Source organism: Octopus bimaculoides, chromosome 8, assembly GCF_046866305.1.
Source record: "Octopus bimaculoides isolate indiv1 chromosome 8, ASM4686630v1, whole genome shotgun sequence".
NCBI classification, from domain to species: domain Eukaryota; kingdom Metazoa; phylum Mollusca; class Cephalopoda; order Octopoda; family Octopodidae; genus Octopus; species Octopus bimaculoides.
The window spans coordinates 14,162,061-14,181,394 of record NC_142935.1 but is presented as its reverse complement, the minus strand read 5'-3'; the positions used below and the strand labels follow the sequence as shown (position 1 = coordinate 14,181,394).

Sequence of the window (19,334 nt, the reverse complement as noted above, 5' to 3'; positions counted from 1 at the left end):
CAATAGTGTCATTAGTTAGGTTTTGTATGGCATGTTACTACTTCACTGCATTTCTGATGTGAATAACAAGTGAGTGCTTCATGCAGAATATGAGTATTTTTGTTTGATACACTATTATTGATTTCTTTGTCAGCATATATCCTTTGTTCTCTTGTGCGCACACACACACACACACACACACACACACACACACACACACACACACACACACACACACACACACACACACACACACACACACACACACACACACACAGAGTTTACTCTTACAGTGAGAGAAGTAAAATTGAATACAAAAGAAAAAAAAAGTATATTCTATATTAGCTGAGAAGCTACAGTTTCAATGCACTTAATCAAACTTGCTGAATTGAAAGCATTGAATCTTTATATCGTTTCAAAAAGAATTTCATCCAGCAGGTGAGGCATGGGAGAAGTGTTTGTGCTGTCCATGTTCCTATATGAATTTTCTGTTTTAAAGTGACCTGAACTTTTTATCAAAATTAATTGAAATAAAGGCAGCGTATTTTGATAGGAATACAATATCGGAACAGTTAAGATAGATTTTAAAGTTTTTTTTTCATGACACTGTAATGGGTTTAAAAAACAAAATTGGGAGATGGTTTAGTCAGTGTTTCTTTTACATGCACATACACACACATACAAACTTTTACAGGGAAATATTTTTTTCTCTTTTTTTTGAATGAATACAATGTTGGTAAATATAAGCTATTAGCATCCTTTACTGTTTAAATGTAAAGAACAATGTATCATTTATCAAATATTGATAATTATTCCTTTAATCTTGAAAATAACATATCCCAAATACTTTCTGTTGATTTTTACATGTATTTGTAACCTAAAAGTTCTACATTGCACATCACATCGTGTTTGGAGATATTGGATGTAATTCCTTGATAAATAGCAACTTTCAGTTCATTTGGTGTATTATGGGACAAACATTTTTCTTTCAAGGTAGCTCCAAAAGAGATAATAAAATATCAAGTAGGCTCTAGGAAACATGTTCAGTGAATATTTCTTTAATACCATCATATAGCCTGTCTATTTCTAGGAAAAGGAAGTTGTGCAACTTGATCACATGATGATCACAATTCAGTTTTACTACATGTCAGCCTTCTTCAAAGAAAAACGGTTCTGTTTCTGTTATACCAAAGTTTTCTTTGTAACACCACACTTATGTTCTCAGTGAAGGTTATGTGCATTGTTGACTGACCAATAGTGGAAGCTTTGTTCATTCATGGAAATATGTTTCATCATTCATGAGAAGTTTGTTGCAATCACAAGATGAGGATGAACCAATATTCTTTGCACACTTTGGTCTGAAATGCCTTGTGCAGTGTCATACTTTAATATTGAATAATGAAAACTGGTTCTTAACAGAATGTCTAACAATAGTGTTCTGAAAGTTTGTACATCTACTGATAGTCTGAAGTTTTCTATCCACGGTACTGTAGTCCAACAAGACACTTCTCCATAATAGCCTACATTAAAATTCAAGTAGAAATTTTATGCATGTAACCCTTTAGCATTCTGAGTATTCTGTCAGATGTTTTATTCACATAGTTTTGAATTAATGATGCATTATCACAGGGCTTTAAGATTTCAATGATGTGTTCTTTTATTTTTGGAATGACATTGTAGAGTAGGTGAGAGGGAGGTTTGAATGTAAAGCAGGTAGAATATATGGCTGATTTAAAAGATGAGGGGTTAAATAACAACCACCAACATCTTAATGATAAAAACATGGTTACGTGCTCCACTGCTTCATGACTGTTGAATTAGCATTTTGCTGCCCAATGGTCACTGAATATGAGTTCTTTCTTCACTTCCCAAATTCTCCAAAGTCCAGTACAATAGCATCAAACCCAGAATGTCATTATACTGAGTCTTTTGCAGTTGTTTTCTATTGTGGAAGAAATTTGGTAGACAAAAATGAAAGGTTTTGAAAATGGTAGTAATTTGATTGATGGGTATGGATTCATGTGCTCAGTAGTGTTGGGCATCATGGTATGAATTCATTAACTGTAAAGCATTGGAACATGGGACCTTTATTGTATTTTTTTTTCATGATTGAGTTGTTGATGACTCAATTACTCAAATGCTTAAAATTTTTGTTTGTATTTTAGTGTGAACCATCATAGAAAAGTGTCTTATTCGAATAAAACATATTGAGTAGGAACTTACAGCTCAGCTTCATTAAAATTTTTTTTTAACCCATCAATGGGTATGCAAAGTATCAGAATACCACTGTTAAGCAGGCTGTAATGAACAGTCTTTGATGTTCTGCATTGAAGCATGGCACTGCACAAGGTATTTCTGATCATAATGTGTAAAGAATATGAAGTTTGATTTAAATAATTTTCATCCATGTAAGATTATAGGAAACCAAAAACCATTTATAGAAAACATTCTCAGTGTGGACAGATGACCTGCATCTTCTCATGAGTGGTGGAGCCATGTCTATAAATATTTGGTTTAATGTCTAAACATTATCAAAATGCTTCAGTTAGAAGCTGTTTCTTTTCTTTTTCCCTCAATCCTATTTCTCTTGTAAGAAATAAATGTGATGTTGTTTACAAGAAAGACAGGTGCAAAATATGGTGTTGTGTTTTGGTAAGCGACTGGAACTGATTCCCTAAGGTTGCTAATGTCTCTGAAATAGGTGAAAAAATATTACAATTTTAACTTTTGTCTCACTTGTAATAAGATTGAAGCTGTGTAAAAACATCATATGACAACAATGTTCTTGCTTCTGTAAACTGGGCAAAAACACTCCAATTATTTAATCCTCTTTTGAGTTGATATTTGGGATTTGAATTCAGAACCAACATACTTGGCACTTTTCTATTTTGGACAACTGTGCTTGTTAAATAATTAGTAATTAATAATAAAGACTATATGTACTGAAGAAAAGAAATTGCAAAAGTTGACAGAGATAAGAATTCAGTTTGAAATGCATTTAGCCATTCTACATCATCTTGGTAACATGGCAAAGAGTAAGTGCACAATTTAGACAGCTTTTATTTGAAGAACGTTATTCTTCAAACATTTTAATTCAGAAAATTATTTCATTTTTTAAGGTGGTGAACAGTACTTAAAAAGTGCAGCTATCAATTAAAAATATTGTCATATAAGGAGAGAGGCATACATTCATTCATAGTATTGCTCACAAATACACATTTGAAAAATTGAGTTATTGCATGATGTTTAAAATCTAAGGAAGTTATAAGTGAGTGCAAAGTTACAAGTTTAAATATCTATTGTGTTATGAATGAGGGCAATGTACATTCTTCAAAACTACGTATAAAGTATTCACTGCTTTAATATGTAAATAATATTCAAATTTGCAAAATTGTCCTGATAGCAGTAGAGAAAAATGGATGTAAGACTTCAATTTTCTTTTTTCTTTTCTTTTCAAGTAAGAAATTTTCGTTCAAATAATAGTCCATGAATTAAATTGTCAGTTCCTGTGCAAATTATGTTTCTTAATTTTTTTTTTATATTTACTTGCCTTTTTTTAAAACTTATATTTAAATCAAAATGTTAACTTCATTATTACATTAGTGATAACATGAGATTTCACTTAATAAACAATTGTTGAACACTGTTCAACATTGTGTATTTTGTGTTCTCCAAATTTTTGGCAATTTTTAAACGGTTTATTAAATTTAATTGTAGAACTTAACAGAGAAACCTCAATAACAAAAGTAAAAGGTAAAGTCATATCTTCAAATATCTTAATACAGTGTTCACTTTAGCACTTATAAATCACACATGCATGTGTAAGATTTCTCATACGCCCTGTAATCAATGAACTTTTTGGCTACTACCTCAACTAAACATTCACAGTGCATCTTTCTTTGCTGCTCCATAGCACCATACTTCTATTATATATATAACTCCTTGAACTTATTTTTTACTACTACTTAAGATATACGATAATTATTTACCATTGGTACCCCATTAGAAAGCACAAATTTAAATTTATCTATTATTGGTCTGTCACTAAAAAAAAAAAGCCTAATCAGATAATCCATCTGACAATTTAACAGGAGTCATAATATAATACAGTAATACATTAAATTACATTTTTGTGTCTAAACATTAATCTGTTGAGCCAGCAAGGGAGATGTATGGCCATTTAACTTTCTAGAAATTGCAGCTAGACTTTCAAATCACACAATGCCGTTTTCAAAAACGAAAGGGCAATCTGGGTAATGTGATTCTGGATATAGTTTGGTGAGAGAAGGGAAAACTGGATGGTCCTAACTGGAACGCTTCTGAAACAAGTTCTCATGAAGTAATTAGCTAGGAAGAAATGAAACAAATATTCAATGTGAAGTAAATGATGAAGTGAGATACAGATTGATAATGAACTGTTGCTTGTAATCTTATGGGTAGATGGTTACACTAGCATTGATATATACCTTTAGAAAATATAAACAGAATAAACTGGAATTGGATTAAAGTTAAGCTACCAACAATTGTAGTAAATGCATGCTACGTATATTCCATCTCTGGCTGCACCATAAAAGTTTGTTGATATTGGAAATTGCAAATGTATTTTAATTCTTTCTAGACTAATAAAAGTACTAAACCACTAGTTTTTCAAAAATCATTAATGTTTTGCTCACTTCCAATTAATATTAATAAAAAAACAAAAAGTTGTGCACTTCGCCTGCCTGTCTGCCAGACTACATCTCTTTCTATGTATCTTCTCCTCCACCTCCTTCTGACTAGCTGACTATTGCAATTTTAACTTAATAAGCTGCACTCTCTATTATATCCTTATATCTAATTATTAGGCATTCAAGCCTTTTGCCTATTTTGCATTTTCAAAGCAAAACCATTTGGAAAGTATTTCTTGAAACTGTTTTTATAGTTCTGTTTACCTGTAAAGTTTATTATCAATGCAAATATGTTTTGCCAGTACCTCTTGTTCAATCTTATCTCAGACATTTGCAACCCACTGAGTTCTGTCACTGGCCAAGTGATAAATATTGTAAATATTTGACCCGTGACTGCTGTTGTATCAATCTGCATCTTCACAGCATTGCTCACAAACTTAATGTTTAAATACTTATTACACCTACCACTTATTTATTTGGTAGGTATAAAAAGATGAATTGCATTTTGCAAAAGTTAGGTTCTACTATTGGCAAAGTTTTGCACATTTTTTAACAGCTTAATAGCGTGCTTTTAATACTCATGGTATAATCAACTCTCAGATAGTGAGAATACCCAATGACTACTAGTTTTCCCAATTAGTGCAGAGACTGCCATCATTTAATTAGTTTGTGGTTAAATGATGAAAAAGTTGTCAGAACTATTTATAACCATAATATGAGGTGGTTCTCAGACTATGGTTAATAAAAACTTATTTACGTAAGTTTTAACATCATCTCTTTCAAAATAGTCGCCTTGTGCAGCTATACACTGGTCCCAGTGTTCTCACCACTTTTGGAATCTGGCCTGAAAGTTGTTTTCCATAAGCAAGTTGAGGACCTTCCATGATTCACTCTGGATCTTGACAATATTAAAACGGTGACTTTTGAGCTGCATTTTCATCTTTAGCAGATGCTAAATTTGGCGAATAGGATGGGTGTGGAAGTGATACCATGTTATTTTTGGCAAGGAACTCATGAATGAGGAGAGCTTGGTGACAGGGTGCATTGTCATGAAGAATGGAATTCTTCATGCTCCATAGATCCAGTCACTTTTGCCGAATGTCCTCCCTCAAATGCTTCAAAATGTCTTTAAAAAACTCTCCATTGACAGTCTAGTCCTGAGAGACAAATTCTTGATGATCATGGCAGGTCTTCCAGATTGCTCATCGTTTTCCAAGGATGTTCTTGCGCTTTTGAAGTGCCTGTCCCACTTGAAACATTGCGTACGACCCATTGCCTCATTGCCATAAGCTTACCAATGTCTCTGTAGCAGACTTCCTAAGTTTAACACAAAGTTTCATGTTGGCTCTTTGTTCCAACATCCTGTTCATGACGAAATCACAGCCTACAGCATACACGAGATCACAAAAATACAAATTTCACAACTTGTGAGGAAAACACAGCAATGTCACTGCTAGCTCTCACTTCGCATGCAATTGTGTGTTGCAGAATTAGTCTGGGAACTTTTTGATACCATTTCATACTGTTGAATGTGCTGTCAACAGCAGATTTGCCCAATGTTGCATTCATGGCTTCATTCAGTTGTCTAATCACCAACAACTATTGATAATTTGTGTGTGTTTTGAGTTGAAGAACTTGGTGGCTGTCTTCTACAACCTCTTCCATATAGTTTGTTAGGCTAGTCAATCTAGCCTTCAAGTTGTATTTGACAATCTGTGGGCCTGGGAGAATTACTGAGCAGATGGAAGGCAGTATTGTTGACAGTTGTTTCACACCTATTTAGTTAATAACAGACACAAGTTTGCTATATACAGCAGATATTGCTGAATAAAGAGAGTTTGCAAATCTGGTTACAAGCATGAAGCATCAAAAAGACAAACATTACAAATTAATTTGCAGTCATAGTCCATAGAAATGCATATTGAAACAACATAGGCATATTATCAAAAACTATATATGTGCATACTAAATACAAATGTCAGCACACAGCCTTTTCTTTGATAAATATTTAAATTTTAATATTGTTTATTAGACAAGCTTACCGTCAGATTTTTAGTGTAATTAATTTTGTTGCAATCTTCTACATAGTACAACATTAGTTTGCATCCAAATACTAAAGTATATATCAATTCATTAGCAGTAAATGTTTTCTCAAGCTAGGGGACTTTATTAACACTGTATCATTTAAGTGGGCAGTAGTAGGATGCATTTGTCCAATATAGAAAATTGTAGGGTGGGGGATGGATGCCAGTAGTTGGATGAGAGTGCTATGGCCTTGGTTTTGGGATTGAATTATATGGAGATATTTATCATGGGCATTGTAATATTGGCAGATGGTTGTAGGCCTTAAGTAACCAACAGTGGTCTACAAGTTAAAGGAGGAAATTTAATTGATAATAACCAGTTTATGTTCCTGCTGTTAAGTGTGTTATTTGCAAAGCTTTACGGCAAAAACAGCGCCTCTCTTTCTACCTACCTCCCTGCTGCTTTAATACTAATTTTTCTTTCTTTCAGGCACCTCTTTCCCCTGTATTTTTGGATATTTTATTTCATATATTTTTTCTTTTTCCCATTATAGCATTACAAACTTTACAGAAATTACAAGAGGCCATATCTAGGCAGCTGTCCATGAGTACACAGCATACCAGTAAGTATATTTTTTCACTGGTAATCTTAAAAATCAGTCTTCAGAGTTGGGAACGTATGAGATGTTATTCCAAGGGAAATAACTCTTAGAATTTGCAAAACATTTGAATACTTTTTATATCCATATATTTATATATAAATATATTCAAGTGTGACATGTATCAAGTAATATATGGAAAAAAGGGTTTCGCTAAATTTGTTATAATGCATTATAATAAATCCTGAGCAAAGCTAAAAGCTATCTTGAAAGTCATCTTTGAACTTTACCTGTGTAAAATCCAATTTGGTGTATATAATGTTAAGATTGTGAGGAGGTTTTCATGTTTTGAACATCAAACATTTAGGACTGGGTAAATTGTTTTAACTTGTAAAAAAAGTGACGAGTTTTGCAAAATATTACTAAGATAAAATGAGAGACATAGAGAAAGATTGGCAGTGGCCAATGCATGCAAACTTCTCCCCTCCATGTCATTGATGTCCAAGGGAAAAACAAGGCAGATAGAACTTGGTGCCAATGTTGTCACTGGCATTGTTGCCAGAAGGTAAACTAAAGAAATCAACTCTGGAGAGATGAAAGGCATAATCCTTTTGTACTGAAAGAAAGGTGAACCAAAAATGATAATATGCTAATGAATAGGCAGAGGTGTAGATGTATGGTTAGGATTTTGCTTCCCAATCACATGGTTTTAAGTTCTGTCCCACTGTGTGGCACCTTGAGCATGTGTCATCTATTATAACCCTAGGTCAATAAATTTGGTACACAGAAATTGAAAGGTGTGTGTGTGTGCTAGTATGTATTTTATTGACCCCGAAAGGATGAAAGGTAAGGTCGATCTCAGTAGAGTTTGAACTCAGAATGTAAAGACAGACGAGTTTTGCTCTGGACAACGATATTGTGGATATCGTATGAAGCAGGTTATTGGCTTAGATAGTCTTTGTTGTAAAAAAGTTCCTGAAAATAATATATTTTTTCGATAATATAACTGAAGCAGTGTTATTGATATGTATTTTTCCAATTTTCTTCAGCAGTTTTATCTCCCAAAATAGTAATTCCTCATGCTGATACCTCACCTCAACAGTCTCTGAAATCACCAACACTGAGTACAGATAGCTCACATCTCCCTCCAGTGAATGTGAATCCACCACCACATGAAGAAGAATCGGGGAAGGAAAGTCCACGGTCAGAAAGAAGTGAGAAAACTGAGTCAGTATTCCACCATTTTTATCATCCAAGAATTTTGTAATTTTCTTAATAAGTGTGAAACTTATAATGTGTAAATATAGTACTTTTAAGACTTTAATGAAGAACTATGCCTGGAAGTTCTTACTTTTATTGCATTTATTTTAACAGAAGTCCTACTCCAAGTACCAGCAGTTCAAAAGAGCTACCTGTAGGACCAAGTGCACTCTCAGCTGTTTCTGAAAAGAAAGACTTGTCAGTAGAACTCCCACCTTCACTTAGCAATTACTGTAATGACAAATTAATTGGTCATGTACAAGGCTGGCAGACAGAACATGCAGAGAGACAGGTATGTTATCTAGAGCAATTCTGCTTAACATTTTATATTATTCAAATACTGATTGCTGCTTAAATGTCATTATGTTAGTTAACCTTTTAGCATTCAGATTTCCCTGTCAAACATAATGCTTATTTAATCATTGTTTTAAATTAATGATGCATTATTTCATAGCTTTGAGATTTTAATGATGGGCTTGCTTACTTTTAGAACGGCATGGTAGGGTGGGTGTGAGAGGCTGGATATGGCCAGTTTAAATGCTAAAAGGTTAAATCTACATTGATTTTTTTTTCTTTTTCTGATGCTTCAACTGTACATAGCTTTTATCCATTGTTGTAGTGACTAGAATAAATTGAAATTGTAATAATTGCTGTAAAATGTCTATCAATAATTTAGAGTAACAAAGTGGTCTAGTGCTTTTGACTCACAAAGAAAGACATGGTTTCAATTTAAGTAAAGTTGCTAATATATTGTATAGATAGTTTTTTTTACATTTGCTGTGTATGTGCATGAACAAGTAGACCATTTAATAATGGAGTAATCATATTTTGTTGCAGGCCAAACGCTATTGGGAAGAAGGTCTAACGGTTGGCAGCCTGGAATGTAGCCAAGTGTCAGTTGAATTAAAACGAGCTAGATCATTAGTTAGGATAGCTGAAATACAGTCCACTCTACATGAACAAAGGTAAATTGTTTATAATTTATCTAATATCTTTTTTGCTGCACAACTAACCTGGATATATGGGAAATATTTAGAAATACTTCTCAGTGTTTCTAAATTGTATCTTTAAAAAAAAAAAATTTGCTTTTCTTTAAATGTATTTTAAGAGCATGAATTGTTGGGTGGATCTTATATATTTGGTTGTTTGTAAAATGAACTCTTATATATTAATGATTACCTGTCCTGGTATTTTATGGAAAGGAAGTTTGTGCTTGTACATTTAGTTAACACTTTACCTATTTACATCCTTTGCAAGCTATATTCTTTGCAACACTAAAACTTGCAAAATAACCTTGAAATTTTAATGATTCGTAAGTTGGTTATCTACTTCCATACTAAATTCCTCGCTAAACTTGTCAGCTATTTCCTTGCCAAGAGTATCTCTGTACATGGGATGTACAGCTCTCGCAATCCATTCATTTAACTAAACCTAGTTTTCTTAGCAACCATAAGAAAATAAAAAGCATGAAAGCCTATCCAAGATACTCAATGGAGTAGAATTGCAAATAATACAAATGAGAAATTTGTTTTATTGAATTTTATTTTCAAGTAATTTTCTTTTGAGAATTAGAATACATTTCATCGTTTTGTATAAGCATCAAGAAATGTTGTAAAAGTCCAATTATAATAAGTGCATGTATGCCATCTTTCCCCATGGTGGTAAAAATATACTTCCAAACTTACTGGTCATATTATGTGTATAACTCTAGAATAACCATTATGGTGTTGTCCAACATGTCCATTAAAATAGTCTTGGTAAACAGAACATAATGCTGGTGGTAAAATTTCTCTCGGATTCTAGGTCGATAGCCTTGATGTCTTAATAGCTGAATTTTTAAATTTCAATATAAGCTTTATATGTTCCTTGGAATTTGACATGTGTTATTTATCATTTTTGTTTTCTTTCATTTCAGGATTTTGTTTTTAGCACAACAGATAAAAGAATTAGAGAACTTAAAAAGTCAGCCTCCCTCCTATTTGTCCTCAGATTAGCCAAGTGGGAACAGGCTTTTGGTTGTACTTGTCTTTCATTGTGTGCCTGTATTTCATGAGCATTCAATTTCTCATCAAATCAAAAACTACACGAGTTTGACTTTGTCTTCTGAAATCTGTCAGTTATTGGAAGTGAGACTCTTGCAAGATGCATTCTGGCTGTAAGCTTACTTTGTACACTTCATCATCATCATCACCATCATCATCGTCATCATCTTCATTATTATCATCATTGTAACCAGTGGCCCTTAAGCCACTGTTAGTGAAACTGGAATCATTTTCCTACCTTCCAAATGTCCATTTATCTTGAATAATTTCTATTTCTCAACCAACCTCCTCCCTACCACCACCACCACCACCACCACCACCTCCTATTTTTACCCAACTATTCCTCCCATTTCCCTCTCAGTAGTAGCTAAATCTTTCTCTCTCCCCCACAAACCAATTTACTTGCTTTTAAAATATTTCTGTAACCTTCTTATAGAAGTGTTGCAGTAAGGTAAACGTAAAGAAAAAAAAAAACAAACTAGCTTGTATGTTTCTTTGCATTTAAAACCATATATACATACATGTATGTATGTATATATATATATATGTTTGTGTGTGTATATGTATGTATATATATATATATATATATATATATATATATACATAGAGTAAGCAATACCATTATTACAGTTTTATGTGCATGATGATAATGAGTGTATGTGCATGTATTACTATAATGTGAAGGCTTAAAATGTCAGCTGGCAGGATAACAATGTAGTAAGTCAACTGTTGGGAAATAATAGAGAAGGTGAAAGAAGTTCTTGTCTGTGTTTATTTCTAATTGCCCTTCTTTTCCTTTAGGCTGACACCTATCTGCTATAAATTATTTTATTACATAATAATGAATGGAGACTGCACCACTGTCTTTGGTGGTCTCAAGTACAGGACTCAGATAGACAGATGACAGAAACTGCTGTTAATGTGTTCTGTTAGGTTTCTGGAGGTTCTTGCTTACAACCATATTGTTTTAATTTGGTAGATGATCTTTATTTAAGTACTTTATAGAAATTCATTTGAGAATTTTATTTATTTTAAGAATTTTATTTTAGGATTATTTTTTTTTAGGTAAACTGTGTGTAATTCCATATTCATTTCCTATCTTTTATTGCTGAAGATTACTCAGAATATCTTTCATTGAAATACTTGTTCTTGTAATTCTTGCGTTTTTCTCCTTTTGATCTGTTTTTGTTAAAGTTTGTCTTTTTTATGCTAGTATCACTTGTATATCATTTGAATTGTATACATATATATACTAGTAATCTTTAGAGAACTTTTGACTAAATAATTTTTTAAGTTGTAGTTAGTGGTAATGCCTCTTATTCTAGAATTAAAGGTTAAAGCTACTTCTGTTTGGCAAGATTGGTTCATTTGTTAATTTTGGTTTGATTAATTTACTAAGAAAGATACTTATGTTGCTCTTGTCCTTGAAAGATGTCAGATTGTGAAGCTTGAGAAACTTCTGTTCAGCTGCTACAATCTATTATTATTATTATCGCCAAGGGCGGTGAGCTGGCAGAATTGTTAGCGTGCTGGGTGAAATGCTTCGTGGTATTTCGTCTGTCGCTACGTTCTGAGATCAACTTTGCCTTTCATCCTTTCGGGGTTGATAAATTAAGTACCAGTGAAATACTGGGGGTTGATGTATTCAACTATTCCCCTCCTCCCAAATTTCAGGCCTTGTGCCAATAGTAGAAAGGATTATTATCACCACCACCACCACCCTCTTCCATCACCATCTTCATCTAAGTACTTTATAGAATTTGGCATCAGATTTCTTTAAACTACATCAAAATGTTCTATTTTGTTGATGCAATACACAGTGAGTTAGAGTAAATGGTTTCTTTTAACGCTATAATTAAACTTGTTTTTCATGGTGTTGCTTGTGGCCAAATTCTCAGTTACGTATTTATATATTTCTTTAAAAAGTATGTTACATTAAACAAACACTAAATTATTAATGAGTAAAGCTTTGTGTTTTCTGTTATCAGTCAGTTAAGATTTGAGATATTTATGTTGACTCTTCACAATTTTACTTAAATCTACATCAAAAGCTGCCATTTCAGTAAAACTATTTTGTTGACATTCTTTTATGTTTAGTTGATAATGCATGGCATAAGTGGCCTTCTTACCAAGTCTTCAAAAATGAATTTAAAAAAATAATAAATGGCCAGGAAAATTCCAGTTGCTAATTAATATACAGGTTGTGGTCAACAAATTAGTTATTTTATGAATGGATTTTAATAAAGAACACACATATATACTTAAAATGCTGAAATCTTTCAAAAATTATTTTTATTTAGTTTACAACTATTTTAAGAATTTAGTAGGTATCCTTTGTAACTTTTCCTATCGAATTTGTTTGAGGTTGTAAGATGTGGTGATCTATTTTAAGTATCTTAAAGAGAAATTGATTTATTTTGAGTATGCTTTTTCTCTTGATTACCTTAAACCTCTTCGAAACTAAAGCCTAAATTTAGCAGATTTAATCAAAGCTAAATAAGGCTGTATTGATTACATTTTCAAAATTAAAAAAAAATTAGGAAAGAGTATGCAACAATGTAGGTTAATCTCTCTCTCTTTCTCTAATATATATATATATATATATATATATATTCTTCAAGAGTCATTTTGTTTAAATTACTAAAGACGTTCCTCTGTTCATGGTTATTTGGTCCTGTTCAGGGTTAGTTTCAGTTTTCTAATTCAGTTCTGCCATCCTCTTCCATTCTCCATTGCAAACTATTGTATGCTCCAAACCCCTCTAGACTATCTTCTTCTCTCTATGACCTCTATGAAACTTCAAGAAATGAAGTACAGGAATTGTGTTATTCTGTTCATGGTTATTTGGTCCTGTTCAGAGATAGTTTAAGTTTTCTAATGCAATTCTGCCTTTCTCTTTCATTTTCTATTCAAAAACTATTGTATGCTCAAATCTCTCTTAACTCTCTTCTCGTTTCTTTCTATGACATCAATAAAACTTTAAAATGAAGCACAAGAATTGTGTTGTTGTTCTAGATTTTTCTTTTGTTATCATTTCTTCTTCCAAGTGGAATATGAGTTCAAATATATAAATTGACATGTATTTCCCCCCAAAAAACGCCATCATAAAATCTTACTCAATGATTTGGTTGTTAATCTAAAATTTGATTCTGTACCATTTCAATGTTAATGGTTTAAAATGTTATGCACCAGCTTGCTATTTCCCAATATATAAATATTGACTAATATTACTACTGAAAGTGAATAATCAGAAGTTAATTCTTTTGTCTCAGTGTTTTTGCTATGGAAGCAGCTGTTCATGTTGAAATGTTGTGATTACTTCCCTTGCTAATTCAGTTGAGCTATTTTTAAGTTATTTTAAATGGGAAATATACTGATTTTCTTTTTTCAGAATTATGTATGTCAAATTAAACTGTAAATTGTACTATTGTAATTTACTTTTCAAATCTATCAGCAGTTTTGTTCTAAAGCCCTACTACAAACAGCATGAATTGTTGCTGTCTTGTGTTGATTGTATCAAAGGCAGTAAAATCTATGTCCAACCCCACTAATTACAACAGATTGTGAATGCCCTACTCCTAAATACTTAAAATGAGTTATATTAACTCCACTGGGTTTTCATTCAAGAACAAATGTCACATACAGCAACCCCTTCATATCAACTGCCATCAGTACATCTGTGGTTTTATGGATGATGTTTAGGTACAGACCCTAATGGTTGATAAAAGGAGTTAATTATTGTAACTCATTTTATCCAGATTAAGCTGATCACCCAGTATTTCATGTATACATTTATTTTTGCTTTTGACTTTCAAATCATGCAATAATGATTTTAGGCTGCAGGTTACCAATTTAACTTCTACACAAAACTTCAGTGTCGTTAAGATCAAAATCATTAATTCTCTTTAGCACCCAAGATGGAAGAAGGTTTTAGTTGCTGTTTACTTTTTTTTTTTTTTACTTTTATTCACATGGTACTACTCACAGGTCTTCATCATCATCCTTTAACATCTGTTTTCAGATAAACATGATGATGAAGACCTGTGGGTAGTAATTATTAAATTTAAATCCTGAAGTTGGATTTCTACATTTTCTGTTGCTTGCAGTAAAGTTTTCCTTGAATGTTAATATTTAAGTCACTGTTGTCTGCAAGCTTACTGCTTAAATAAATGGATGATAGTTTTGACAAATTAGTTATATCTGTAAATACATTTTGATAATCTTGCATAATTTCTAATTTCTGCATTTATGCCTATTTCAGCTAATATTAAGGAAATCTAAGTCAATGTAATCAGTTTAGTCAGTGATAAGTCCGTTAAAAATATATTACATACACTTGAGAAATATCAAATGCAATTTTCAAAACTTTAGTGAATCTCTTATCACTCTTAGTAGTAGAACAGCGTTTCTTGTCATAAGATAGCTCAACTCTTTTTGATATTAATCCACCTGAGACTGCTTCTGGTTCTATAATGCAAAATCTCTTATTTTAAGCGTTCATATTTATATCAAAACCTCTCATAATAGATTTATGTAAGGATTTTTTAAGTTCTTCAGATACAAGATTAATAAAACCAAAATTATTTTATTAAACTATTTCAGACTCTCGATTATTTTCAAAATAAATTGAAACTCGAAAGTTAATATATTTGAGTATGATTAGCAGTGAATGCACTCTGAAGTCAGTTTAGTTCAATATAAATGAGTCGGCTTTGTCTAAAATTTGTTTGCGTGTAAAGATCTACTCATCAGGGTTTTTAATACAAAAACCCATCTTGTTCTTCATAACAAATCCATCACTAGTTTTAGTTTAATATCACTATTTAATAGGAAACACTGGAATAAAAATAATAATAATAGAAGTAATCTTTCTCCATGAAAGATTTCCTTCTTTGTGACACTTTTTAAATGCAATTTGATAATGAGTTCAAGTTTGTGGAATATTATAGTAGAAACAATTTGGAAATTTCTGAATCTCAGAACTATATTCCAACTGAAATGGATTGACATCACCAGGGTTACAAAACAAGTTACTGCCATATAAGGCATGTAAGATATTAGCCAGTATTAGGATCGTTACCTCGTACTCAATCAGACATGATATATTAAGGAACACCACTTATACTAAATTATTAAAATGATGCTCAGTTAGCACAGTGATAGAAAATAGGATAAAAAGAAGTTGTAATTTACATGGAAAACATTTCAGAGTGCATTAACAGTTAGTTATGTCATCTGTCTTCTCCATTTATACATTTAGGTTTTCCATAGAAAACCAAATATTTATTTAAAGAAATAAAATTCCACACTCCTCAATTTTATTTCTGTCTGGTTCTGATTGCTCTGATTAAACGAAATCTTCACTTCTATGCATGGTGTAAACCTCTCTCTCTCTCATTCTCTCTAGATGTACACATGAAAGTGTGTGTGTGTGTGGATGCATGCATCACTGAGTGGTTATGAAGTTTGTTTCACATTCAAGAGGTATTGCATCATGGGTAAGTGTCTTTTATTATGTCTACCCATTTTCGTTCACAAGCTTTGTAACTGAAATTGGGTAGACAGAAGCTGTGCAGAAGCCTGTTGAATGGACTGTACCTACTTCAAAGATCCAGCCTTGTCAAACAAAGTCATGCTGATTCTGCCTGAGAACTTCTTGAAGAGTACAAGTGCCTATGGTATACCCAGCCACTTCTACTAAATGTTGATGAGTAAGCATTTCAGTTGATTAAACAGCTGGTATACTCATTACCAAACACAGAGATTTTTTTTTTACTTGAAAAGATGGGGGTGGTTTACACAATATGTTAAAACTGGATGAGTGTATGTATCCTGATAGCTATGAGATTAAAGTGCATTTCTACAGTTATGTAAATATTAACATGTTAAATGATATGATTTACATGAACAAAATGCTGCTGTAGGCTTCCTCAGTCCTTCAAGCATAGAACCAATCACAGCCTGTCTAATAGAAGTTTTTATTAACCAGTCATCAGGACAAATTATTACTGATTAATTAAAAAATCTTTGCTCTCAAAGTGTTTCCTGTATGCCAACAGTAGAATAGTATAAAAAAATAGAAACATCATAAAATCTTATTGGATTTTATGACAGGTCAAGAATTTGCAAATTTTAAAAGGTCTTGAGGTGGGAATGTCGATCTTTTATTGTCGGACAAGTTGGATGTGTGTAACATTAGATGTCTGTCAAGTGAGATTGGTAAAATTGATTTTGTAGTTTTGTTGACTGAAGCAAAAACTGTAATGGATCTGGTATAAAGACAGTACCTTAACAGGGAGCAAGATTTGAACTCTGTAAGCAATAAGAGACTCAAACCAGTCAGTTGATAATCAATGCAGTTCAGTCATATCTTGTACATGTTATGAATTTGATCTTCAAATTAGGAAAATTGTTGCTAAGAAACTTCTGAGATGTTGAACTAGCATAGCATTTTACTGCTTCTGTCTGCTTTCTTGCTATTATCAAGGGTAGATAGGAGAATTGGTATTGTGTTAAACACAGTGCCTTGTGGTGTTTTATTCTGACTGCTTACATTCTGAATTCAAATCCCACTGGAGGCAACAGTGCCTTTCTCTCTCCCAAATTTGAGCCTATGCTGAAAATCTGTATTAATACTGAGGATTAAGACAGCCAGCTGGCAGAATTGTTAGCACGCTGGGAATAGTGCTTAGTGGCATTTTGTTCATCTTCACATTCTCAGTTTGCATTCTGTTGAGGTTGATTTTGCCTTCCAATTTTTGGGGTTCTACAGAATAAGTACCAGTTGAGCATTGGGATTGATGTAATCAACTTACTCTCACTCCAAAATTGCTGGCCTTGTGTCAAAATTTGAAGCTAGTATTGAGGATGGGGAATAGCAGAAATGGTAGAGCATGGGATAAAATTTACTTATATGTATTTAAATTCTTAATTAAATCCAATTTATTTTTCATCCTTTTTGGGGTCAGCTTTGTTGCTGCTGCCAAAAGTTCTTATTGTTAATCTTATAATAGTATCAATATCACAGTGTGTCAATCCAGTCTTGAATGGTATTACAGCAGTACCATATTTCTCAGTCTTGTCTTGAACACTGGTCAGGATCATCTCTTTATATAACTAATATCCTTGGAAAAGCATGAATATTACAATTTCTTGAAGCCCTCAGGTTTCTTGTCTGTGTGTGTATGAAACAGTTATTATTACTAGATGGTAGATATAAAGATATATAATAAAAAAAACTAAAATTCATGCTTAATAGTATTGTTTCATGCCACATTATTTTCAGTTTGAAACCAGTGTGTTGACAATAACAGAAATTGTTGCATCTACTCAAAAGAAATTTATTTGGTTTAGGATTTTAAATGTAGGTTAGTAAATTCAGTTTGTTTTCAAGAATAAAAAATTTTTGTCTGGTTCTATAAATTAGAATTATTAGAATAAAAGGGATTACCTAAATATTTCTTTTCTCAAGTTGGCAATAATGCTTCAGAAGCAACAACCTACAAAATTAATTTTGTGTCTGTGTGTATGAGTGTACATGCACTTGCATCTATGTGAATTGTATATCTGTGTATGCTTACATTAACATCCAGAAACAGTTTTTAGAAGTTTCAACTAATATAAATTTAGATATTTGGCATTTATCCCCATCTCTCTATTATTCAAATCTATTAAACGTTAGTGTTTCTTTAAGCTTATTTATTTAATACCCATCTTTTGGGTTTCTTCCCCCATCCCTTTCACATCTACCTACTTTGTATGTTGCAATTTTGAATAACTATTCATTCAGAAATTTTATATAACCTTTCTGAAATGATTTACTTTTTATTTTAATCTTTTGTCCCTTTGCCAACATTTCTTTCTTTCCACCACCCACCCCTCATATTTTTAATATTTTCACGTCATAACTTCTACGTAAAAACCATTTTCTCAAACTAAGCAATAATTTTATTACTCTTTCTTATACTATTATTTCTTTAAATTAATTCCTTTATTTAATCTATCATAGGCAATGTTTTGTGCTAATTCTGTTTCTATCAGCAGGGTTTTTTTTTTTTTTTTGATATTCTAAGAAACAAATAAGTGTTTTGTTTTTTAATTTCATTTTGCTTTATCTTTTATTTTCTCTCTCTAAGTCAATGTTTGAAGCTCACACATCTTCACCTGGTTCTTAAATGAATTGATTGATTTATATCCTTTATATTTCATTCATCTCCCATATGAGTAAAAAGGTAGTTAAATTCTATTTTGTGCAACAAAAAGTAAAAAAATATTTGATTAATTACCAATACCTTCAAACCTGATTACCCAAATCTGTGTTTGGTAATAAGGCTTACTACTCATTTATAAATCTCCTCTTAATCTTTCTATTTTTATGCTAGGTCTATATCTACATGTCTCAGTAGTCATAAAAAAACTTTGTGACTGGTAACTTTAAATTCATTTTCTACATGGTTAGTCCCTTTTTATATCAAAACCAATCTATTTGATGAAAATCAGATTTCTAATTCAAGGCCTCACCCAATTTCTGTGTTGGTGTGAAAGGATAGCATGATGCACTTTAGTTGTAAAAGTAGACGGTGTTTGGAAGCAGGGTGTTAAATATTTTAAAACAGTACAAACTGGAATTGTTCCTTTATTAATATTGCTACCTTTGCTTAGTATTTTATAAAAAAACAAGGAAAAAAAAAACTTTAAAAAAAAGAGAAGAAAAATATATCTACAGAAAAATTGCCTATAATAACTGCTGATGTCCAACTTAAC

General features: G+C 32.2%; 1 protein-coding gene across 3 annotated transcripts in view; it reads left to right on the top strand.

The window, feature by feature from the left end:
* Positions 1–11,049, top strand: part of LOC106874988 (WW domain-containing adapter protein with coiled-coil) — a 90,697-nt gene extending 79,648 nt beyond the window's left edge. Inside the window, exons 8-13 of one of the 3 annotated variants that reach the window (XM_014922940.3) lie at positions 3,697–3,732; positions 7,225–7,293; positions 8,322–8,496; positions 8,644–8,821; positions 9,367–9,494; positions 10,445–11,049. In XM_014922940.3, the coding sequence (XP_014778426.1) occupies positions 3,697–3,732; positions 7,225–7,293; positions 8,322–8,496; positions 8,644–8,821; positions 9,367–9,494; positions 10,445–10,523 (665 nt within the window). In that variant the 3' untranslated portion in view covers positions 10,524–11,049. Of the gene's footprint in view, positions 1–3,696; positions 3,733–7,224; positions 7,294–8,318; positions 8,497–8,643; positions 8,822–9,366; positions 9,495–10,444 lie in introns of all 3 variants that reach the window. The other 2 variants (XM_014922926.3, XM_014922956.3) reach the window with 2 other exon arrangements.
* The last annotated feature ends 8,285 nt before the right edge of the window (positions 11,050–19,334 follow it).